The sequence below is a fragment of the Oncorhynchus mykiss genome, chromosome 25 (assembly GCF_057628025.1).
Source record: "Oncorhynchus mykiss isolate SJ-2025 chromosome 25, ASM5762802v1, whole genome shotgun sequence".
NCBI classification, from domain to species: Eukaryota; Metazoa; Chordata; class Actinopteri; order Salmoniformes; family Salmonidae; genus Oncorhynchus; species Oncorhynchus mykiss.
In genome coordinates, this window is record NC_143046.1 from 65,027,968 (window position 1) to 65,054,299 (window position 26,332).

The 26,332-nt window shown below is 41.8% G+C and overlaps 1 protein-coding gene across 1 annotated transcript; it reads left to right on the top strand.

Annotated features, from left to right (window-relative positions):
- Nucleotides 1–1,470: 1,470 nt before the first annotated feature.
- On the top strand, nucleotides 1,471–20,517 carry LOC110505511 (uncharacterized). The gene is made up of 4 exons (XM_021584771.3): nucleotides 1,471–1,765; nucleotides 6,684–7,136; nucleotides 15,935–18,175; nucleotides 18,315–20,517. Exons 1-4 carry the CDS (start codon nucleotides 1,600–1,602, stop codon nucleotides 18,632–18,634), a joined length of 3,180 nt encoding a protein of 1,059 aa, XP_021440446.3. The 5' UTR covers nucleotides 1,471–1,599; the 3' UTR covers nucleotides 18,635–20,517.
- Nucleotides 20,518–26,332: the final 5,815 nt, after the last annotated feature.

Below are 26,332 nucleotides of genomic sequence, written 5' to 3' on the forward strand. Positions count from 1 at the left end.
GGTCCAAAAAAGCATACTTTATTCATAACAAATATCACAATGAAGTTAATTATTCATAATGATTATCAACATTTACACAGAAGTTTTAAATTAGTTTCAAGTTTTATTGTCACATGCACAAGTACAGGGAAATGCTTACTTGCTAGCTCTTTCCCAACAATGCAGTATTCAATATCAAAATGTATAAAGTAGATGTGTTATTTTTAAACCCACAAGAAATAAGAATAACACGAGAAAGTAAGCTATATACTTTTAGTAATTGCAGATAGTCAGTGCAGATGGACCATGGGTTAGGGTGGGCATCCATTGCCTAGCTGTTTAAATGTCTCAGTGCCTGGAGTCTTTGGTTGTTCAAAAGTCTCAGAGCTTGGGGATAGAAGAAGTCCTCGAGCCTGTTGGTCCGAGACCCAATGCTCCGGTACCACCTGCAGGAGAACAGTTCACGGCTGGGGTGGCTGGAATCTTTGGACATTTTTCGGGCCTTCCTCAGACACAGCCTGGTATGTCCTGGATGTCCTTATATGCAAGATCAGGGTTCAGGATATTAGCTCCTGAAATACACCAAATAATCTGAGAACCATAGTACATATATGCAAGTTACACCACTTCATCACATCATTGCAGATTGATCTTCTTTTGACAATTATAGCATTCTTTCATGGCGTTCACCATTATTCTCAATGAATCTGATATACATGTTCTTGCATAACCCCGTCTGTACTCGTGCCAACACCTTCCCTATTTTCTTGGCAACAGAAATGTGTACATGGAGGTTTGACTTGTGTAATGCTGAAAACCTCCAGTAAATTGGACACTTTAATGTTTCCTGCAATTAGGCCTAACCATAAGAACTTTTTGAAATACCTACCACTTCTCTGCAAATGGTCCTTCTCCCATTCATCACGAGTCAATGTAAGCACACAATTATTTGGAGTGGTATGCCTGAACCCTCCAAAATTTGCCTCATCTGACAAAACACATTTCTGTGTATCCTCGCTTATTTCGATGCTGCTCATTTGATTCAGTTTTCATAGAGATTGCTATTTCCTCAGCTGATTAATCTCTAACACAACTTTCTGTCTCTAAGTGGTAGTATTCATTCCCAATATCTTGGGTGTCTGAGAATATTTTTTGCTTTATGAGTAAGCCGAAATGTATTCCACATACAGTGATTCACATTGTGGCCAATGGAATGGGTGGACTCAAAGAACAGCAACACTCCTTATTAATCCAGTAGACTCCGTATTATTCAGTGCCCCATGAAATGACACCATATACATTCTACAAAGCCTGCTGAATATTGCCTACAATACGTTTACTGCGCCACCTAGAATAATTTCTGCTCTATAAGCCAATATGCAATTCAGTGTTTTACATTTGGGGCATTTATTTGACATTAAAACATGTTTTAAATCTAAAAAGTAATGCAATTGTTATTTACATTAATCACTGTTAATGTTTAGACAAATATTTTTATTTAGACTTTTATTTAGACCCGGAAGTACTTGTTTAGTGTTGCTGACGAGACGCTGATGGCCACTTTCCTCGTGGATTAAGCCACACTCGTTGAAAAATACCTAACTCTCAGTCTACAGAAACATGTCTAAACTAAAGTCTTTTCGTGTATTTTTAAATGAGCGTTTAACGGTGGCTGCAGTGGAGATTTTCGGGGCAGCCGAGAAAACGGTAGTGGAGTACCAGGAGGAGAATGATCGTCTACGGAGACTGCTGCGGATCACACCGGAGATAAAACTATATAGAATAGGTTAGTATAACGGTAGAGCTACTGGCTAGCTATAATTCTACTCAATTGATAAAACTGTTTTGGCAAACGGTGATCACCACTATATCAATTTTTAAAGACGTTATCTACTGTAACTTTTACCATACATTGTTTTGTCACGAAAAGCTGATTTTAAATAATGTACAGTTGCATTCAGGCATGTTTAAAGGTTGCTTAAATCATAACTAGATATGCAATTGAATCTGGGGTGCTTTCATTACGACAGAACATTGTTCAACGTTGAATTCAACTGAAACAATACGGTATTTGGGCGTAATATTTAGTCCAAACAGTTGCAAAACCCAACGAAAACGAAAGTTTCAATTGGACAAATTCAGGTAGGTCCCGCCCAGTTTCGTTACCTTTGCTTCCGTTTATGAAACGTCCTGCAACAGAATCGGCGTAATGACACCCGAGTTGATGAACTGTGATTATTGTGGCCCTGAGGGCGATTGTGTATGGTGTGTTGCACGAGTTTTGCCATTTGAAATGATCACACCCATATTGATCAGGCCACACCTTGCCGCCCTATGGGAGCAAACATACCTCAAAGGTTGTTAAAGAATGGTGCTCAGTACAAACCATCACAAAACGTAGCAAACAATGAATTGAACGGAACACACCCCTTTACTTAAATGTATTTATTTTTAATTAACCTTTTATTTAACTAGGTCAATAAAGAACAAATTCTTATTTACAATGACTGCCTACACCAGCCAAACTCGGAGGACGCTGGGCCAATTGTACGACACCCTATGGGACTCCCAATCACAGCCAGTTGTGATACAGCCTGGATACGAACCAGGGTGTCTGTAGTGACGCCTCAAGCACTGAGATGCAGTGCCTTAGACCGCTGCGCCACTCGGCAGCCAATAACATCTGCTAAATATGTGTGTGACCAATAAACATTTATTTTTACTTGCATATGCATTGCAGCTTGGGTGGTGTGGTAAATTAACCTAACTTTACTTTGAGATACTTCATTAATTCTCAACTTGGAAGGCACTGATGTCTTATAAATGTGTGTTTCCAGTTGCAGGTGTAACTCCGATAGCCAGGGAATGTTCAGAAAAGTATGAAATCCACCCTTTTCATCAAGCAAGAAAAGTCGTTTTGCATATGTGTACATCTTGGTCTACATGTAGCTTAGAAATTACTAGTTCCAGCAAAGATTTGGGGTATTGCGAGATGTCGGGCAGCTAAAATGGCAAGGGGAACATCACCCTCGGTGCAAAACTGGGCTTTTATATTTTTCTGAATATTCTCTGGTTATCAGAGTTACACCTGCAACTGGAAACAGGAAAGTTAAGACACCAGTGCATTCCAAATTGAGAATGAATGAAAGTATCCCCAAGTATGGTTGGTTGAAAGATGTTGTAGCATATTGTCAACATAGCTGTGGGAAGTAGGGGTCTTGCAGCACCCCCTGAAAAATCGGATTATTATTTTTTTTCTTCCCAAAAGTCACTAGCCTTTACTAGTCCTGTATTAGCTGACCATAGCACAGCAAGCTGTCTTTTTTTCACAACCCCACCCCCAAACTGATTGTCAGTGCAGAGCTGTAGATTACAATTTTCCCCCTCAGTTGATGGCACAAGCCCATTATTTGGTCGCACCCCCCAAAAAATTGCCAGTGTCACGCTATAGAAGAAATAGGTGTAATCAGTAATCAGTTCAGAACGTCATTCGAATGCCATTCACCATGCATTATTAAGATGCGTAAAACACTACTGAGATATTCAATAAATAAGTTATACAAGTGATTGTCATGAATTTTAGCATGACAATTAGGCTATTTTTGTTATTTTACTGTCAAAATAGGGCTAGATTGCTATCTCCTAAATAGCTCATAACACCTACTGCTAATATCCATTTATTAACAGTAAATGTAATGGCTGAACAAAAACTTTGCAATGAGGGGTACTGCAGTCTTGATAGCCTATGCGCATTCCGCACGCTCCGTATTTCAAAGCCATATCAGATATCTCGATTGTAAAACAGTGTGCTTTTGTAACGCGTAAAATGAAACCTGGTCTCCCATAAAAATACAAAAAAATCCGTAACCGAAAAAAATAATAATCCCTTACCAAAAATATTTTTTGTTTTTCCCCCCACTTAATTTTAAATCACAGTTAATTTAACACAAAACATATATTTTTTTTGTGTTATAGCCGATAGGCTGTAAAGGCCTGGGGAAGTTGTGTAATTCAAATAAAACCAGAGAGGAAGAGGAGAACTTTAGGCTACTTGGTGAATTTGCAAGGCTTTGCCAGATGCCGATTACCAAAACATATAAACATGTTTTTGCCTCTCTCTCCCTCATGCTGGACTGCTTGCTCTTTCTGCATTGTCTCTTCACTAATGATGCAAGTGTGTGTCTGTTGGCTGTAGAAATCCTACCCTAATCACAGGGTAACCTACTCTTCATTTTTGCCTCATATGAAATTACTTTAGGCTACAGGACCTGTATCGATTATGCTTTTCAGACATGCATGATGTTTGCTTTTCTGTCTGTTAGGGTAGGCTACACAATGTGAAAAAATAAACACACAACCTTCTCTGGTGATATGGACGTTTTACTTTTCTGTAAAGGAATACAACCTTCTGAAGCGGGACTAAAATCCATCACTAGGCAACAGAATTGTCAATCAAATAATCTCCAGCTGCTGAGCATTAAATACTGTGACTTACCAAGACATTTAGTAGAAATAAAACACACCTAGCTACCATACCATAAAAAGCTGCATAAAAAAAGAACACAGCAGCACATCAATCAGCGATGTTTGATGTCAGGGACAGATAAAATACAGATCATTTTACGCTGGAGCAGAATTCCACTGTCTGATGCAGCACTTTTTAAAAAAATTGTCTGAAAAGTTATACATTGCCGTAATCGACATGTTACTATAGCTGCGTTCTGTCTGTAAAGGGTTGATGTAGATAACTTCATTGCCCGGCACTAGCGGTCATACATACAGTACCAGTCAAAAGTTTGGACACACCTACTCATTCCAGAGTTTTTCTTTATTTTCACTATTTTCTACATTGTAGAACAATAGTGAAAACATCAAAACTATGAGAACACATGGAATCATGTAGTAACCCAAAAAATATATTTTATATTTGAGCTTCTTCAAAGTAGCCACCCTTTGTTTTGATGACAGCTTTGCACGCTTTTGGCATTCTCTCAACCAGCTTCATGAGGTAGTCACCTGGAATGCATTTCAATTAACAGGTGTGCCTTGTTAAAAGTTAAATAGTAGCATTTCTTTCCTTCTTAATGCGTTTGAGACAATCAGTTGTGTTGTGACAAGGTAGGGTTGATATACATAAGATAGCCCTATTTGGTAAAAGTCCCAAGTCCATATTATGGCAAGAACAGCTCAAATAAGCAAAGAGAAACGACAGTCCATCATTACTTCAAGACATGAAGGTCAGTCAATTTGCAAAATTTCAAGAACTTTTAAAGTTTCTTCAAGTGCAGTCGCACATAAACCATCAAGCACTTTGATGAAACTGGCTCTCATGAGGACCGCCACAGGAAAGGAAGACCCAGAATTACCGCTGCTGCAGAGGATAAGTTCATTTGAGTTAATAGCCTCAGAAATTGCAGCCCAAATAAATGCTTTGAGTTCAAGTAACAAACACATCGCAACATCAACTGTTCAGAGGAGACAACGCGAATCAGGCCTTCATGGTTGAATTGCTGCAAAGAAACCACTACTAAAGGACACCACTAGAAAGGAGAGACTTGCTTGGGCCAAGAAACACGAGTAATGGACATTAGACCGGTGAAAATCTGACCTTTGGTCTGATGAGTCCAAATTTAAGATTTTTGGTTCCGACCACTGTGTCTTTGTTAGACGTAGAGTAGGTGAACGGTTGAGCTCCATTTGTGGTTCCCACTGTGAAGCATGGAGAAGGTGTGATGGTGTAGGGGTGCGTTGCTGGTGACACTATCTGGGATTTATTTAGAATTCAAGGCACACTTAACCAGCATGGCTGCCACAGCATTCTGCAGTGATATGCCATCTTATCTGGTTTGCGCTTAGTGGGACTATCATTTGTTTTTCAACATGACAATGACCCCACACACATCCAGGCTGTGTAAGGGCCAAGAAGGAGAGTGATGATGACCTGGCCTCCACAATCACCCGACCTCAACCCAATTGAGATGGTTTGGGATGAGTTTTATCGCCGAGTGAAGGAAAAGCAGCCAAGAAGTGCTTAGCATATGTGGGAACTCCTTCAAGACTGTCATGAAACTGTTTGAGAGAATGCCAAGAGTGTGCACAGCTGTCAAGGCAAAGTGTGGCTACTTTGAAGAATGTCATATATATATTTAAAAACAAATCATTTATTTTATTTTATTTTTTTACTTATTTGTTTAACACTTGGTTACTGCTTGATTCCATATGTGTTATTTCATAGTGTAGAAAATAGTAAACATAAAGAAAAATAATTGAATGAGTGGGTGTGTCCAAACTTTTGACTGGTACTGTATGTCCCTCTTTGCCGCACATGACCACACAGCTGGGCGGTAGTCCAGGTGCGACAAATCTAGGGCCTGTAGGACCTGTCTGCTAGACTGAGATGTCAAGAAGGCAGAGCAGCGCACTATCATGGACAGACCTCTTCCCATTTTCGCAACCATTTAGTTTTGAGCATGACAGCTTGCTATCTAGGGTTACACCCAGGAGTTTAGTCTCCTCAAGTTGCTCAATCGCCATATTATTCAATCGTAGATCTAAATGAGGTTGAGCGAGTGATTTGTCCAATTTGTGATTTGTTCGAGGCCACTTATGTAGATCATAGAGAGCTATAATTCACATGTATAATTGTTCTATTTAATTCTGTGGTATATAGCTTAAACCTCTTCTCACCCTCTCCTTCCCTCCAGACTTGCAGCTCTCTCTTTCCGTCTCTGAAGAGGGGGTTCCCTCTGAGCAGCAGCACTGTGAGCAGGAGTGGAGTCCCAGTCAGGGGCAGCAGGATCCAGAGCCCACGCAGATTAAAGAGGAACAGGAGGAACTCAGGACCAGTCAGGAGAAAGAGCAGCTTCAAGGGCTCTTTGATACGAAAGATTCCATATTCACTCCTCCTTATGTGAAAAGTGAACTTGATGAGGAGGACCCACTTCACAAAGCCAAACTAGCTGAATACCCAACTCTCAGTCGACTGAAAATGTCTAAACTAGAGTCGTTTCGTGTGTTTTTAAATGAGCGTTTAAGGGCATCTGCTGCTGTGGAGATTTTCAGGGCATTTGAGAAAATGATAGCGGAGTACCTGGAGGAGAATGATCGTCTACGGAGACTGCTGCGAATCACACCGGAGATAAAACTATGTAGAATAGGTACGTATATATACCTACTAATATCTACTACAGTTCTACTCAATTGATAAAACTGTTTAGGCTTTCAGTGATCACCATTTCAAAAATGTTCAACACCCACACCAGTAGAAATCCACTTTTTCAATCTGAAAGACGATCGCCAAAGCTTACCCATGATGTTATGCAACGATTTAAGTCAATAAGTCATAGTTTGAGTCAATGTATGATATACAGTGCCTTCATAAAGTATTCACACCACTTTTTCCATGTTGTTGTGTTACAGCCTGAATTATAAATGGATTACATTGAGATTGTCACAGGCCTTCAATAAGTATTCAACCCCTTTCTTATGGCAAGCCTAAATAAGTTCAGGAGTAAAACCAATCCCACACTGAACAAGTCACATAAGTTGCATGGACTCTCTTTGTGCAATAATATTTTTTAACATGATTTTTGATCCACTACCTCATCTCTGTACCACACACATACAATTAATTACCTGTAAGATCCCTCAGTTGAGCAGTGAATTTCAGACACTGATTCCACTACAATGGCCAAGAAAGTTTTCCAATGCCTCGCAAAGGACACCTATTGGTAAATGGGTAAAAACAAAAAACACACAGACATTGAATATCCCTTTGAGCATGGTGAAGTTATTAATTACATTTTGGATGTTGTATTAATACACCCAGTCACTGCAAAGATACAGGTGTCCTTCCTAACTAAGTTGCCATAGAGGAAGGAAACCGCTCAGGTATTTCGCCATGAGGCCAATGGTGACTTTAAACAGTTAGAGTTGAATGGCTGTGATAGAACTGAGGATGTATCAACAACATTTTAGGTACTATACAATACTAGCCTAAATAAGAGCGAAAAGAAGGAAGCCTGTACAGAATAAAAAATATTCCAAAATGTGGATCCTGTTTGCAATAAGGCACTAAAGTAAAACTGCAAAAAATGGAGCAAAGAAATGACCTTTGTCCTAAATAAAGTGTTATGTTTAGGGAAAACACATCACTGAGTACCACGCTTCATATTTTCAAGCATGATGGTGGCTGCATCATGTTATGGGTATGCTTGTCATCGGCAAGGACTAGGGAGCTATTCCCTAGCAAAATCCTAGAGGAAAACCTGGTTCAGTCTGCTTTCCAACAGACACTTGGGGACAAATTCACCTTTCAGCAGGACAATAACCTAAAACACAATGTCAAATATACACTGGAGTTGCTTACCAAGATGACGTTGAATGTTCCTGAGTGGCCTAGTTTTGACTTAAATCGTCTTGAAAATCTATGGCAAGACCTGAAAATGGTTGTATATCAGTGATCACCAATCAATTTGACAGAGCTTGAAGAATTTTTTAGAAGAATAATGGGCAATCCAGGTGTGCAAAACTTTGAGACTTACTCAGAAAGACTCACCCCTGTAATCACTGCCAAAGGTGATTCTAACATATATTGACTCTGATTGTCGTGAATACTTATTAAATGAGATATTTCTGTATCTCATTTGCAAAAATGTCAACTTGTTTTCACTTTGTCATTATGGGGTATTGTGTGTGTGTGTAGAGGGGTGAAGAAAATAAATACATTGAATTAAATGTTCAATTCCGGCTGTAACACAACAAAATGTGGAATAAGTCCAGGGGTATGAATACTTTCTGAAGGCACTGTACTAGGGTTTAAAGTCGCATCAGAACTACCCACTTTGCAAATCCATGTGAATGCAGTGTCTTTTCCTATGATATGATGTAAAAAATGTCAGCCTACATTTCGTTTCAGGGCTGGGTTTTATTTCAATTTTAGTCATTTAGCAGACGCTCTTATCCAGAGTGACTTACAGTTATAGCATGTGTCTTAAGATGGCTAGGTGGGACAACCACATATCACAGGTATAGTAAGTAAGGGGGGAGTCAACATCCAAGCTGAGATATCTGCCAGGCATGCAGAGATGCGTGTCACCACCTGGGTGTCAGAAGGGGGAAGGAGAAAAGTAGTTGAGTGTCATCCGCATAGCAATGATAGGAGAGACCATGTGAGGATATGAGGGAGCTGAGTGACTTGGTGTATAGAGAGAGGGTGGAGAGCCTGAGACGCCCAGTGTGGAGAGGAGGATCTGATCACAGTTCAGTGTCGAAGGCAGTGGATAGATCTAGGAGGTTGAGAACAGAGGAAAGAGAGTCAGCTTTGGCAGTGCAGAGAGCCTCTGACACAGAGGAGAACGGTCTCGGTTGAGTGACCCGTCTTGAAGTCTGACTGGTTATGGTCAAGAATATCGTTATGAAAGAGAACTAGAGTTGATCAGAGACATCACGCTCAAGTGTTTTGGAAAAGAAAGGAGGGATACAGGTCTCTAGTTTTTGACATCAGATGAGTCAAGTTTTGGTTTCTTGAGGGGAGCGGCTCAGGTGATTTGAACTCCGAGGGGACGCAGCCAGTGGTCAGGAATGAGGGAATTGAGGAATTTGTATTTATTTTTATTTTATTTCACCTTTATTTAACGAGGTAGGCAAGTTGAGAACAAGTTCTCATTCACAATTGCGACCTGGCCAAGATAAAGCAAAGCAGTTCGACACATACAACGACACAGAGTTACACATGGAGTAAAACAAACACACAGTCAATAATACAGTATAAACAAGTTTATATACGATGTGAGCAAATGAGGGGAGATAAGGGAGGTAAAGGCAAAAAAAAGGCCATGGTGGCAAAGTAAATACAATATAGCAAGTAAAACACTGGAATGGTAGATTTGCAGTGGAAGAATGTGCAAAGGAGCAAAATAAATAAATACAGTAGGGAAATAGGTAGTTGTTGGGCTAAATTATAGGTGGGCTATGTACAGGTGCAGTAATCTGTGAGCTGCTCTGACAGTTGGTGCTTAAAGCTAGTGAGGGAGATAAGTGTTTCCAGTTTCAGAGATTTTTGTAGTTTGTTCCAGTCATTGGCAGCAGAGAACTGGAAGGAGAGACGGCCAAAGAAAGAATTGGTTTTGGGGGTGACCAGAGAGATATACCTGCTGGAGCGCGTGCTACAGGTGGGTGATGCTATGGTGACCAGCGAGCTGAGGTAAGGGGGGACTCTACCTAGCAGGGTCTTGTAGATGACATGGAGCCAGTGGGTTTGGCGACGAGTATGAAGCGAGGGCCAGCCAACGAGAGTGTACAGGTTGCAATGGTGGGTAGTATATGGGGCTTTGGTGACAAAACAGATTGCACTGTGATAGACTGCATCCAATTTGTTGAGTAGGGTATTGGAGGCTATTTTGTAAATGACATCGCTGAAGTCGAGGATTGGTAGGATGGTCAGTTTTACAAGGGTATGTTTGGCAGCATGAATGAAGGATGCTTTGTTGCGAAATAGGAAGCCAATTCTAGATTTAACTTTGGATTGGAGATGTTTGATGTGTGTCTGGAAGGAGAGTTTACAGTCTAACCAGACACCTGGGTATTTGTAGTTGTCCATGTATTCTAAGTCAGAGTCGTCCAGAGTAGTGATGTTGGACAGGCGGGCAGGTGCAGGCAGCGATCGGTTGAAGAGCATGCATTTAGTTTGACTTGTATTTAAGAGCAATTGGAGGCCATGGAAGGAGAGTTGTATGGCATTGAAGCTTGCCTGGAGGGTTGTTAACACAGTGTCCAAAGAAGGGCCAGAAGTATACAGAATGGTGTCGTCTGGGTAGAGGTGGATCAGAGACTCACCAGCAGCAAGAGCGACATCATTGATGTATACAGAGAAGAGAGTCGGTCCAAGAATTGAACCCTGTGGCACCCCCATAGAGACTGCCAGAGGTCCGAACAGCAGACCCTCCGATTTGACACACTGAACTCTATCAGAGAAGTAGTTGGTGAACCAGGCGAGGCAATCATTTGAGAAACCAAGGCTGTCGAGTCTGCCAATGAGGATGTGGTGATTGACAGAGTCGAAAGCCTTGGCCAGATCAATGAATACGGCTGCACAGTAATGTTTCTTATCGATGGTGGTTAAGATATCGTTTAGGACCTTGAGCGTGGCTGAGGTGCACCCATGACCAGCTCTGAAACCAGATTACATAGCAGAGAAGGTATGGTGAGATTCGAAATGGTCGGTAATCTGTTTGTTGACTTGGCTTTCAAAGACCTTAGGAAGGCAAGGTAGGATAGATATAGGCCTGTAGCAGTTTGGGTCAAGAGTGTCCCCCCCTTTGAAGAGGGGGATGACCTCAGCTGCTTTCCAATCTTTGGGAATCTCAGACGACACGAAAGAGAGGTTGAACAGGCTAGTAATAGGGGTGGCAACAATTTCGGCAGATCATTTTAGAAAGAAAGGGTCCAGATTGTCTAGTCCGGCTGATTTGTAGGGGTCCAGATTTTTCAGCTCTTTCAGAACATCAGCTGACTGGATTTGGGAGAAGGAGAAATGGGGAAGGCTTGGGCGAGTTGCTGTGGGGGGTGCAGTGGTGTTGACCGGGGTAGGAGTAGCCTGGTGGAAAGCATGGCCAGCCTTAGAAAAATGCTTATTGAAATTCTCAATTTTGGTGGATTTATCAGTGGTGACAGTGTTTCCTATCTTCAGTGCAGTGGGCAGCTGGGAGGAGGTGTTCTTATTCTCCATGGACTTTACAGTGTCCCAGAACTTTTTTGAGTTAGTGTTGCAGGAAGTAAATTTCTGCTTGAAACTAACTGCCTGTGTATAATGGTTTCTAGCTTCCCTGAACAGCTGCATATCACGGGGGCTGTTCGATGCTAATGCAGAACGCCATAGGATGTTTTTGTGTTGGTTAAGGGCAGTCAGGTCTGGGGAGAACCAAGGGCTATATCTGTTCCTGGTTCTAAATTTCTTGAATGGTGCATGCTTATTTAAGATGGTTAGGAAGGCATTTTTTTTAAATACCCAGGCATCCTCTACTGACGGGATGAGATCAATATCCTTCCAGGATACCCCGGCCAGGTCGATTAGAAAGGCCTGCTCGCTGAAGTGTTTCAGGGAGCGTTTGACAGTGATGCATGGAGGTCGTTTGACCGCTGACCCATTACGGATGCAGGCAGTGATCGCTGAGATCTTGGTTGAAGACAGCAGAGGTGTATTTAGAGGGCAAGTTGGTTAGGATGATATGGGAGAAGGTCTCCAGAGATGGGGTGTCAGGGTCAAGTGGGCAGGTTGTCGGGCGGCCAGACCTCACTACTTGCAGGATTTTATTTGGAGAGGGAGGTGAGAAAGAGGTCAAGGCATAGTGTAGTTTTGTGTGAGTGGGACCAGTGGAGTCAATAGGCTGAGTGAATGATGAGCGGATGTTGTCTACCTTCTTTTCAGCAGGACATGTTTTTGCACCTCCAAAATGATCATAATCGATTGGATAAATAGTCAATTTTCAATTATTTTGTAGCTGGTCTGTATTAAAAATAAATATGTGATTAATTGTGTTATATGCTCCTCCTGCTCCCCAAGATGAATGGTTTTGACCTCTCAAGTTTTGCTTCACTACACGTTCCACAGCTTTCAAGGAACTTAGTTACATGTCATTTGCAGCATGCATAATCATGAGCAAAGTCGTTGTAGCCTATCATATCACTTCCCCTGTGAGAACCATGAGCACAGGCTGACTTGGATTTGCTGTGCCGAAGCCTGCCAGCAGCCTACCTACCAAAGGTTGCACCGTCTCCATTACATTGTAGAAAAACGCATATCGGCTATCTTTCAATAGTTATCGATATTTTTATATATACAGTACCAGTCAAGTTTGGACACACTTACTCATTCAAGAGTTTCTCTTTATTTTACATTGTAGAATAAGTGAAGACATCAAAACTATGAAATAACACGCATGGAACCATGTAGTCACCAAAAGTGTTAAACAAATCCAAATATATTGTATATTTGAGATTCTTCAAAGTACGAGATTCTTCAAAGTCACAGGAAATAAAACAAATATTCAAAACTCCTTGCACACAGAACACCCATCAATGCCTTGATGACCGCTTTGCACACACTTGGCATTATCTCAACCAGCTTCATGAGGTAGTCACCTGGAATGCATTTCAATTAACAGCTGTGCCTTATAATTTGTGGAATTGCTTTCCTTCTTAATGCGTTTGAGCCAATCAGTTGGGTTGTAACAAGGTAGGGGGGTATACAGAGGGTAGCCCTATTTGGTAGAAGACCCAAGTCCATATTATGGCAAGAACAGCTCAAATAAGCAAAGAGAAACGACAGTCCATCATTACCTTTTAAGACATGAAGGTCAGTCAATGAAGGTCAGTCAACTGCAGTCGCAAAAACCATCAAGTGCTATGATGAAACTGGCTCTCATGAGGACTGCCACATCAAAGGAAGACCCAGATTTACCTCTGCTGCAGAGGATAAATTCATTAGAGTTACCAGCCCCAGAAATTGCAGCCCAAATAAATGCTTCAGATACATCTCAACATCAACTGTTCAGAGGAGACTACTTGAATCAGGCCTTCATGGTTGAATTTCTCCAAAGAAACCACTACTAAAGGACACCAATAATAAAAATAGACTATCTTGAGCCAAGAAACACCAGCAATGAACATTAGATCGATGGACATCTGTCCTTTGGTCTGATGCGTCCAAATTTGAGATTTTTGACTCCAACCGCCGAGTCTTTGTAAGACGGAGAGTAGGTGAACGGATGATCTCCGTATGTGGGGTTCCCACAGTGAAGCATGGAGGAGGAGGTATGATGTCGCTTTGCTGGTGACACTGTCTGTGATTTATTTAGAATTCAAGGCACACTTAACCAGCATGGCTACCACAGCATTCTGCAGCGTTACGCCATCCAATCTGGTTTGCGCTTAGTGGGACTATCATTTGTTTTTCAACATGACAATGACCCAAAACACACCTCCAGGCTGTGTAAGGGCTATTTGACCAAGAAGGAGAGTGATGGAGTGCTGCATCAGATGACCTGGCCTCCACAATCAACTAATCTCAACCCAATTGAGATGGTTTGGGATGAGTTGGACTGTAGAGTGAAGGAAAAGCAGCCAACAAGTGCTCAACATATGTGGGAACTTCTTCAAGACTGTTGGAAAAACATTCCATGTGAGGCTGGTTGAGAATGCCAAGAGTGTGCAAAGCTGTCATCAAGGCCTTTGCCTTAATGTGGCTACTTTTGAAGAATCTCCAACATAAAATATATTTTGATTAACACTTTTTTGGTGACTACATGATTTCATATGTTATTTCATAGTTTTGATGTCTTCACTATTATTCTACAATGTAGAAAATAGTTTTAAAAAATAAAGAAAAACCCTTGAATGAGTAGGTGTCCTAACTTTTAACTGGGTCTATATACACACTACCGTTCAAAAGTTTGGGGTCACTTAGAAATGTCCTTGTTTTTGAAAGATAAGCACAAAAAAAAATGTTTCCATTAAAATAACATCAAATTTATCAGAAATACAGTGTAGACATTGTTAATGTTGTAAATGTAGCTGGAAACGGCAGATGTTTTTATGGAATATCTACATAGTCGTACATAGGCCCATTATCAACAACCATCAGTCCTGTGTTCCAATGGCACGTTGCATTAGCTAATCCAAGTTGATCATTTTTAAAAGGCTTATTGATCATTAGAAAACCCATTTGCAATTATGTTAACACAGCTGAAAACTGTTGTTCTGATTTAAAGAAGCAATAAAACTGGCCTTCTTTAGACTAGTTGAGTATCTGGAGCATCAGCATTTGTGGGTTCGATTACAGGCTCAAAATGGCCAGAAACAAAGAACTTTCTTCTGAAACTCGTCAGTCTATTATTTTTCTGAGAAATGAAGGCTATTCCATGTGAGAAATTGCCAAGAAACTGAAGATCTGGTACAACGCTGTGTACTACTCCCTTCACAGAACAGCGCAAACTGGCTCTAACCAGAATAGAAAGAGGAGTGGGAGGCCCCGGTGCACAACTGAGCAAGAGGACAAGTACATTTGAGTGTCTAGTTTGAGAAACCGATGCCTCAAGTCCTCAACGGGCCGCTTCATTAAATAGTACCCGCATAACAACCAGTGTCAACGTCAACAGTGAAGAGGCGACTCCGGGATGCTGGCCCTTTTGTTGATGTTTATCAACTCTGCGCGGAAATTCCCAACCACAATTTGTGAATATGTATAACTACTCATCCTTCTCTCTAGGACAGGAAATTATGTTGAAATAGTGCCGACAACTTCCTCTGGGCAGGTCCTTTTAAGAAGTCATTTTTTTACTTTCACCATGAATAGATAAAAGTAGCACAAACGTGCCAGTACTTTCTCTTGTTTGGACAGAATTGTCACAATTTTCCTTTTGACAAATGTTGCATAATATTATTTTAGAACTTCCTCTGACGATTCACCGGATAGTTCGTCCTTATGATGCCCTTCAGACTCAAATGCTACATTGGAGCCATAAAGGTCCCTTTTGACTAGCTGAGGACGGTGATTTGGTCAAGTGTGAAACGCTCTATCTAGAAACAATTGATTGTGTGTACGACAGCGCATTGCCAATATACAGCAACTTCGCCAAGCTATTGAAGAGGAGGGGGACAACATTCCACAATAAACAGTCTGACCAGCTGTATGCAAAGGAAATGTTTCCCGCTGCATGAGGCAAATGGTGGTCACACCAAATACTGACTGGTTTTCTGATCCGCTCCCCTACTTTTGAAAAATAGAGTATCTGTGACCAACAGATGCATATCTCTATTCCCAGTCATGTGAAATCCATATATTAGGGCCTCATTTATTTATTTCAATTGACTGATTTCTTAGAAATTAGAAGTTGTTGCATATTGCATTTAATTTTTTTGTTCAGTATAGATAACTTCTGCTCCTCCTCTCATCCAGACTCCCTGCAGCTCTCTCTTGCTGTTTCTGAAGAGGAGGTTCCCTCTGAGCAGCAGCGCTGTGAGCAGGAGTGGATCCCCAGTCTGCAGCAGGAGGACCCAGGGCCCACACAGATTAAAGAGGAACAGGAGGAACTGGGGACCAATCAGGAGAAAGAGCAGCTCTTTGATGCCGAAGACTCCATATTCCCTCCTCCCTGTGTGAAAAGTGAATGTGATCAGGAGGATCCACTTCAGTGCTGGACTCTTCCCCAAACCCAGACTGTGGAGAATAGAGAGAGTGACACTAAATCAGTGGATCTCACACCTTTTGTAACCGTGACTCACATAAAGGATTTCAAAATTCCCTGTGACCCTCCAGATTATCAAAACAATGGCTCCAGCCACAGCTCAGCCGAAAACTGCGACCCAGTAGGACTTGACAGCAGCCCACAATTGCATCCTAGCCCACTATTGGATCCAAACCTATCAATGGGGGAACATTATTCCAAACTTAGCAACATGTCTAAAAAAAAACACCGCTGCCATGACTGTGGTAAAAAGTTTGCTCTGAAACCTGACTTGCAGAATCATTTGACTCTCGCCAAGAAGAGACTCAGCGAATGTCAGTTTTGCAAAAAACGCTACAACTCCACTTGTGAACTGAAGACCCATGTCCGACTCTGTCAAGGTAGCAAACCCTGCACCTGCCCTGTTTGTGGCAAGACCTTCAAAGAAACAACATTTCTGTCCAGGCACATGAAGAGTCACACGGGAGAGAAACCATTTAGCTGTGTTGACTGCGGTAAAAGCGTCAGTCTCAAGCAACTCACAAATGTGGAAATTCTGGACATTTTTGTCAATTCTGACAATGAGTCTGAGTATGAAACGGAGGAATCAGATTCTGACAGTGACTGTAAGGAGCTGCCGCCAAACCTCATGGGCATTGAGAACCCTGAATCTGAGGACCCCTTGAGCATCGACAAAGTCCCAGGTCCCTCTGAAGATGCTGGTGGTGATGGAGGCAGACCAACAGTGGGTGAAGTACTGGAGGTATGTGGTAGCTGGAAGGCCACCAGCCATTTCACCCCTCCTGGCCTTGCTGTTGGCTTTGATGAGTCCCAGTCTGGAGTAAAAAGCCCCTTGCCAACTCCCTCTGCAGCAGAGTGCTTCAAGCTGTTTCTGACAGAGAAGCTGGTGGGAGACATAGTGGAGGAGACTAATCGCTATGCTTTGGAGCTACAGGAGAAAAGAGAGCCAGGAGTGAGGGGGAAACTCGCTAAATGGGTGACAACCACAATTAGTGAAATGTATACCTTCCTAGTGACAGTCCTTCTCATGGGAATAGTGAAGAAGAACTCTCTAAGGGAATACTGGAGCACGGATCCTATGTTTGCAACTCCCTTCTTTGCCACTCTCTTTTCCCAAGATCGCTTCCTAGTCCTGCTGCGATGCCTGCATTTCGTCAACAATGCTACTGCCAACCTAAATGACCCCTTACACAAAATAAGAACTGTTCTTACCAGCCTGACATCAGCATTCAGTCAGGTCTTTATGCCATACAAGGACTTATGCATTGACGAGTACTTGATGTTATGGAAGGGTAGGCTGGCATTCCGTCAATACATTCCCTCCAAAAGGCACAGGTTTGGGGTCAAGTTCTTTTTTTTGTGCGATGTGAAGACAGGATTTGTCCAGGACATTCTAGTTTACACAGGGTCCACCACTGACGTCCAACATTATGAGGGGCTTGGGGTGTCCGGGTCTGTGGTGATGACCATGCTGGCTCCTCATCTCGGGAGGGGCCACACTTTGTATGTGGACAATTGGTACAGCAGTCCAACACTCTTCCAGCATCTGTTCTCCAACAGCACAGGGGCCTGTGGCACAGTCCAATCAAACAGGAAGGGGATGCCGTCATTTGGAAGCAGGAAGATGCAGAGGGGGGAGGTGGAGTTCAAGGAGAACGGTCAACAGCTGGCAGTAAAGTGGCATGACAAACGAGACGTCCATGTCCTCTCCACTGTCCATACAGCATCCATGTCACCCACAGGGAAGGTTGACCACCTGACGGGAGAGAGAAACATCAAACCAGACTGTGTGCTTGACTATAACCGCAAAATGGGGGCAGTGAATAAGGCATACATGATAAACCGCTTTGTGGCATGCGCCTGGAAAACCACCAAGTGGTATAAGAAGATATTTTTCCATCTGATCGACACTGCTGTCCTCAATGGCCACATAGTTCACCGCCAGCTATCAGGTGAGATAATTAATGAACAAGGTTTTTTGAAATGTTACATACAGTTCACATACAAATCACATTGTTCCATTATGCAATTATATTGACGATATCTCTCACCTACCCACTCCTTCATTCTCCCTCTTTATCGCCCCCATAGGTGAGGTGATTACCTACCAAAAGTACAGAGAGAACCTCATGAGAGAGCTGCTGGAGGAGCACCACACCCCTCGGCGTCCACCCACTGGGGGCCGTCCTGCTGCAGACAATCCTTTACGCCTCAATGCCCGGCATTTTCCCTCAAAAGTACCTCAAACTGCTGCACAAGGTAGCCGCACACGGAGGCACTGCAAAGTCTGCCTTTCCAGCACCAGGAGGAGGAAGCAGAGGAAGTTGACAAAGTACATGTGTGTACCTTGTGACATACCCCTGTGTGTTGCGCCGTGCTTTGGGGAGTACCATACGCTCAAGCACTATTGAGCACATCTGCAGCAATTACTGACTGACTGAATTGAAAGGTGACCTGCCATGATACAATGACTTTAGGGGTGGGGATGCAGTTTTTGTTCAACCGCTACGTGAATATTGAATTATGGGCTAGGCATGTTTGTAATGAAATGACAGTTGTCATTGTCTTTTCTTTCATTTTTTCCCTCCAGTAAAACTGTAAAGAAGTGTATGTTCAAAGAATATGTTGTTAGAATACAAAAGCTAGCCTCACTCTTCATGAACAAAGATGTCAGCAACTCCAGTACCAGTGATGTTGGCAAATTACGTTCAATATGGTTTGTTTCTGAAAGTAAAGAATATAGATGAACGATTAGTAATTACAGTAGAATATCAGAAATTAACAATAAAACAACATTACAATGAAGTAACATTACACTGCTATAAGAATAATAAATTGCATTTACAACATGACATGTATAAATGCACCAGTAACTGAATAGCGCCACAAGGGGGCAGGGCAGAGCTATGTTTAACTGGCCAAATAAATACACAGGCCTGGTCATGAGGGCATCTTCAGAAGGATACAACACAAGCTTATACTTCTCTGATGTGATTAGCAGTTTTTTACAGAACTAATGGAAGAATGTACATAAGCACAATTGAGTATAACACCATAAAGGTTATGCAATTAGTACCTCGCATGTCGGCAGATATAAAGGAATAGACAGAATACATATTGCTCCATACATGCAGATCTTGTGCTACAGTTGAAATTAGTTAAAATGATAATACAGAACCTGTATTATGCTAAGGTAAACGCACATGTGTACAAAGTAATTATTGTTAAGGAAAACAACATTGAAAGCAATGCGGGCGCCAGCGGCAAAACCTGCCAGGGGTAAAAGGTTTAGGAAAGTTTTGTTCTGACTGGAGATGCACAAATGTCTGCATACTTGACCTGGGGAAACTCTGGGGGAATGCTTGGGCTCTCATCCAAGAGAGAAGTTGCCTGGCTCATTTAAACATTAGCATAGCATGTCTCAAATGTAAATTGCCCACGACAGTGAAATGGGCTAGCAACTTCTGTGTATTAATGAGGTGGAATGCACCTAATTTCAGAGTGACATTTGAAGATAATTTTGAAATTGAAACAGCCTATAGATCATTAGCACACAGCGTGCTGTGCTTTGAAGGCAGCAGGGGTTAACTGTCCTGTTGTGTAACAGTCACATTTTGGTACAGAGAGTGCATTCTGACATCACAAAGATAAAAACTGACATTTGGAACTCCCGTGTGAAAAGGTAAAACATTTATAATTTCCGGAAAATATATCCTTCTGTCCAAGAGTATTTTTCGTCCATTTTGACCCTATGGTACTCATTCATGATATTGTTGGAAATTGAACCTTTTGGGAAGTAATTATATACAGTGGAGTCCAAACTGTTTAAAGAGATATTCCAGAGGCTTGAAAACGACCTCGTTATTTTTATTTTTTCAACCTCCCGTTTTGGACTTGACTTGTCAATGTATGGCTCATACATGCATTATAAACAATCTACAATCTACCTGACATTTAGTGCTTGTACCTGTCATGTAGTGAATGTGCGCGCTCTGAAGTCGCAGGGCTGCATGGGTTTACCATTAGTTATCTTAATAACAGCGAAAATACGGAACAAAAATAGAACGTAACATGTAAAGTGTTGGTCCCGTGTTTCATGAGCTGAAATAAAAGATCCCAGAAATGTTACATTCACACAAAAAAAACGTATTTCTCTAAAATCTCAAATATATTTAGATTTGTTTAACCCTTTTCTGTTTACTACATTATTCCATATGTGTTATTTCATAGTTTTTATGTCTTCACTATTATTTTACAATGTAGAAAATATTACAAATAAAGAAAAACCCTGGAATTAGTGGGTGTGTCAAATCAGTTACACATACATGTCAGTACATATACACAACAACTAGGTCACATGTCAGTACATATACACAACAACTAGGTCACATGTCAGTACATATACACAACAACTAGGTCACATGTCAGTACATATACACAACAACTAGGTCACATGTCAGTACATATACACAACAACTAGGTCACATGTCAGTACATATACACAACAACTAGGTCACATGTCAGTACATATACACAACAACTAGGTCACATGTCAGTACATATACACAACAACTAGGTCACATGTCAGTACATATACACAACAACTAGGTCACATGTCAGTACATATACACAACAACTAGGTCACATGTCAGTACATATACACAACAACTAGGTCACATGTCAGTACATATACACAACGACTAGGTCACCTGTCAGTACATATACACAACGACTAGGTCACATGTCAGTACATATACACAACAACTAGGTCACATGTCAGTACATATACACAACGACTAGGTCACATGTCAGTACATATACACAACAACTAGGTCAAATGTCAGTACATATACAGAACAACTAGGTCACATGTCAGTACATATACACAACAACTAGGTCACATGTCAGTACATATACACAACAACTAGGTCACATGTCAGTACATATACACAACAACTAGGTCACATGTCAGTACATATACACAACAACTAGGTCACATGTCAGTACATATACACAACAACTAGGTCACATGTCAGTACATATACACAACAACTAGGTCACGTGTCAGTACATATACACAACAACTAGGTCACATGTCAGTACATATACACAACAACTAGGTCACATGTCAGTACATATACACAACAACTAGGTCACATGTCAGTACATATACACAACGACTAGGTCACATGTCAGTACATATACACAACGACTAGGTCACATGTCAGTACATATACACAACGACTAGGTCACATGTCAGTACAATAACACAACGACTAGGTCACATGGGGGAGAGACGTTGTCCCATGAGGTGTTGCTTTATTTGTTTTTTGAAACCAGGTTTTCTATTCACTAGCACTATATAAGATGGAAGGGAGTTCTGTGCCCTCATGGCTCTGTATAATAGTGTATGTTTCCTTGAATTTGTCTGTGACCTAGGGACTGTGAAAAGACCCCTGGTGGCATATCTGGTAGGGTAAGTGTGTGTAAGTTGACAATGCAAACAATTTGACGCAGTCAGTTTTTCCTCCACTCTCAGCTAAGAGAGACTGGCATGCATAGTATTAATATTAGCACCCTGATTACAATGAAGAGCAAGACGTGCCGATCTGTTCTGGGCCAGCTGCAGCTTAACTAGGTCTTTCTTTGCAGCACTTGACCATATGAGTGGACAATAATCAAGATAAGATAAAACTAGAGCCCGCAGGACTTGTGGAGTGTGGTGTCAAAAAAAAACATCTCTATTACGGACAGACCTCTCCATCTTTACAACCACTGAATCTATATGTTTTTACCATGACAGTTTACAATCTAAGGTAACATCAAGTAATTTAGTCACTTCAAGTTGTTAAACAGCCACACCAGTCATTACCAAATTCAGAGATGTTCAGGACCAGTTTATTACAGGCCACCCATTCCAAAACCGACGGCAGTGACTTCATTAGCTGTGGTTGCTGATGTGTATATGGTTGAAGCATCAGCAAATGGTGCATTCGGAAAGTTTTCAGACCCCTTGACCTTTTCCACATTTTGTTACATTACAGCCTTGTTCTAAAATTCATTCAATTGTCTTTTTCCCTCATCAATCTACACACAACACCCCATAATGACAAAGCTAAAAGACTGAAATATCACATTTACAAAAGTATTCAGACCCTTTACTCAGTACTTTGTTGAAGCACCTTTGACAGTGATTACAGCCCGAGTCTTCTTGGGTATGACACTACAAGCTTGGCACACCTGTATTTGGGGAGTTTCTCCCATTCTTCTCTGCAGATCCTCTCAAGCGCTGTCAGGTTTGATGCAAAGCTATTTTCAGGTCTCTCCAGAGTTGTTTGATCGGGTTCAAGTCCCGGCTCTGGCTGGGCCACTCAAGGAAATTCAGAGACTTGTCCCGAAGCCACTCCTGCATTGTCTTTGTCCTGTTGGAAGGTGAACCTTCGCCCCAGTCTGAGGTCCTATGCGCTCTGGAGAAGGTTTTCATCAAGGATCTCTCTGTACTTTGCTTCGTTTATCTTTACGTCGATCGTGACTAGTCTCCCAGTCCCTGCAGCTGAAAAACCTCTGCTTAGCATGATGCTGCCACCACCATGCTTCACTGTAGGGAGGGTGCCAGGTTTCCTCCAGGTGTAACGCTTGGCATTCAGGCCAAAGAGTTCAATCTTGGTTTCATCAGACCAGAGAATCTTGTTTCTAATGGTCTGAGAGTCCTTTAGGTGCATTTTGGCGAACTCCAAGCGGATTGCCATGTGCCTTTTACTGAGGAGTGGCTTCCGTCTGGCCATGCTACCATAAAGGCCTGATTGGTGGAGTGCTGCAGAGATGGTTGTCCTTCTGGAAGGTTCTCCCATCTCCACATAGGAACTCTTGAGCTCTGTCAGAGTGACCATCGGGTTCTTAGTCACCTCCCTGACCAAGGGATTTCTCCCCTGATTGCTCCTGAGTGGCGCAGTGGTCTAAAGCACTGCATCTCAGTGCTAGAGGCGTCACTGGTTCAATTCCAGGCTGTATCACAATCGACTGTGATTGGATGACCCACAATTAGCCCAGCGTCGTCCGGATTTGGCCGGGGTAGGCTGTCATTGTAAATAAGAATTTGATCTTAACTGACTTGCCTAGTAAAATAAATACATTATGGAAACTCAAAGGAGTCATAACTAACCGCCCCAGTGTCTTCCCATAGCCCCCCAACACACATCGCAGCTTGTGCTGACACAATGCAGCGGAGATACAGATTTTGCTCCAACCTGTCACGCAATCATTTTAAATGTTTTGACATTTTTATAGAGGGACATAAAACTAAAACTGAGGGGCCACAAGTTTCAACTGAGGGGGCTAAGCTCCCTTTTACCCCCTCGTGGATCCTGCCCAGAGCATACCCACTTAGCCAGTTCCTGCCCATGAGCGTCATTGCATGCCTTAACAGCTAGCTCTCAATGTGATTTCCACAGAGAAAAACATTCCTTATCTTTGCCATCTCCATGAAAACTAGAGGGGAGTTCAACTCTATAGTGGATTACCAGGCTGGTATTGTCAAAGACGGTACAATATGAAGAAAGGCTTCTCCAATATAAATCTCTTATCACACTTGTAGGCGATGTCATGGCAACGTTGGCCAGCTAAGCTCATGCACAGAAACACGTCAGTGCAAGATGACTGGTCTAACAGTCATCTTGCGCCAAACTGGCACTCCTTCAATATGAAGTTAATTTTTTATGGAAATGAAAACGTGTCAGTTTGTCACTTTCATGAGGTTGGAGCAATAACATGTTCAACTACATTGGCTCGAATTTAGGTTGTGCTTTTAGATTTTGATCAAATTAACAACTAAGTAAGAATTTTTCACTTCTCTCATTGACTTCTCAAACCCCAAACCATGACCTGGTCTGCTTGGTTTGGTAATTGGATACTGCTCTAACTTGAATACTCTGTTAACAGTCAGTTTTTAATCCCCACAGATTCTCACAGTGTTGTCAGGTTTTAAAACATGCACTATGGGAGTTGCCCATTCTGAGAATTTGACTGGTTCCATAATGTCCTCTTTGAAAAGACGGTCAATCTCTGCCTCTGGCTTCATGGCATAAGACACAGGTCTTGGTTTATAATACCTTGGTATGACCTTGTCTATATAGATTTTAGCTGGGGGCCTTTCAGTGTTCCAAGTTCCTCCTTGAACACATTCCCATGTTTTGTCAACACATCTTACAATGTCCACTGTTGACCTTCATCAATCTGATTTAATGTTCCCCAGTCTAACTTCAGTTCTTTTATCTAGGCCTGACCTAGCAGTTTTGGTCCGGTGCCTGATACGGCCACTACAGGTAGCTGTGGCACTGTGTCGCTGTGCTTTACAGTTACATTAGCTGCACCTAATGTGTCCAGTCTCTCACCTGTGTACGGTTTCAGATGCAGAGAAGAAGTCTTTAAGTCTGGAACTGTCCCACAACTCTGAGTAAGTACTCTGACCTGTTCATTGTGGTTACACTGCACCTTGTATCCACTTGCTTAGCTTGTGCACACTTCCCTGGCCTGTCTCTTGCTTCATAGCAAGTCATATTAGCAATGTCCACACATTATCTCTGGATTTCTTTCACATACTTGTTGGCAGTCTACATTGCTTGAGCAAGGACCAATGCTTTATCAAAAGTAAGTCAAGTCTCAGATAATAACTTCAGTTGGATCCGGTCATTATTTGTGCCGCAGACTAGCCTATCTCTCAGCATTTCCATCAGATTGTCTCCATAATTGTAATCTTGTGCCAGTTTACGCAACACAGCTACATAGTCCACAACACTCTCGTCCCAATTTCTGTTCCTTGAAATAAACAATCTCACTTGGCTTCGGGTTGAAATGTGCTTTAAGCAACTAGCTCTTCAAAGTGTTTATCTCCTGGCTTACAAAGACTAACCAGATTTCTCATAAGACTGTAGCAGGTTTGGCTTCCCACTGAACTCAACAGAATGGCTGTTTTCTTGTCATCATCTTCTATTTCGTTTGCCTCGAAAAATGGCCAAGTATGTCATAGTATTCCACCCAAGATTGAGTCTGATGATCAAAGGGAGATCCCAATCCTACAGTGACAGCCATATCTCTGTTAGCAACTACACTACATGACCAAAGGTATGTGGACATCTGTTAATGTAATTTCATAATTCCAATATGTTTTCATTAATTGAATTCACTTACTCTATTTTATGAGAATTTGTAAGATTCTGATTTGCATAAAATAGACAGAGACCAGTCTTATCAAAATTAGATAATAGTATTATTCTCGGAGCGCACTGCCATGAAACCACGAACAACAGTTTATATACAAAATATGACGTCATAGGTTATAAAATGTCCTTCCTCCTATCGACAAGGGCAGAACAGGTTCAGAAGTTTATTCCAACCCCCTCGCTCGCTCACTCCAGACACACACTTATCAAGATTAATTTCTGAAATCTCACCTTCATCTACCACTATTCAGAAGACAGCTCCAGATAATGGAACACCTAGGAAAACACTCTCTGCCTTATCTAAACATCCCAGAGCTAAGTTGAGTCGGTTCAACCATAGGTTAACGATCCTTTCTGCTTACTTAAAAGCCACAATTCCAGTCCTCCCCAACATAGCTGGAATGGTATTTATTTAATTTAATTACCCCCTGTTTCATGCTCCACAATCCCTTCCTTATGAATGAATATTATTAATCAGATATAATAAAACAGAGTATACGTTTCATTAGTTATAGTTCTATTTAAAATGTAGATATTGTTTAGTCATTATTCATAAAATTCCTAACAACACCTGCTCGTCGAACATTTCATTCCAAAATCATGGGCATTAATATGGAGTTGGTCCACCCTTGGCTGTTATGACAGCCTCCACTCTTCCTGGAAGGCTTTCCATTAGATGTTGGAACATTGCTGCTGGAACTTTCTTCCAATGAGCCACAAGGCATAAGTGAGGTTGGGCACTGATGTTGGGGAATTAGGCCTGAATCGCAATCGGTGCTCCAATTCATCCCAAAGGTGCTCGATGGGGTTGAGGTCAGGGGTCTGTGCAGGCCAGTCAAGTTCTTCCACACCGATCTCGACAAACCATTTATGTGATTTGGTTTGAAGAAG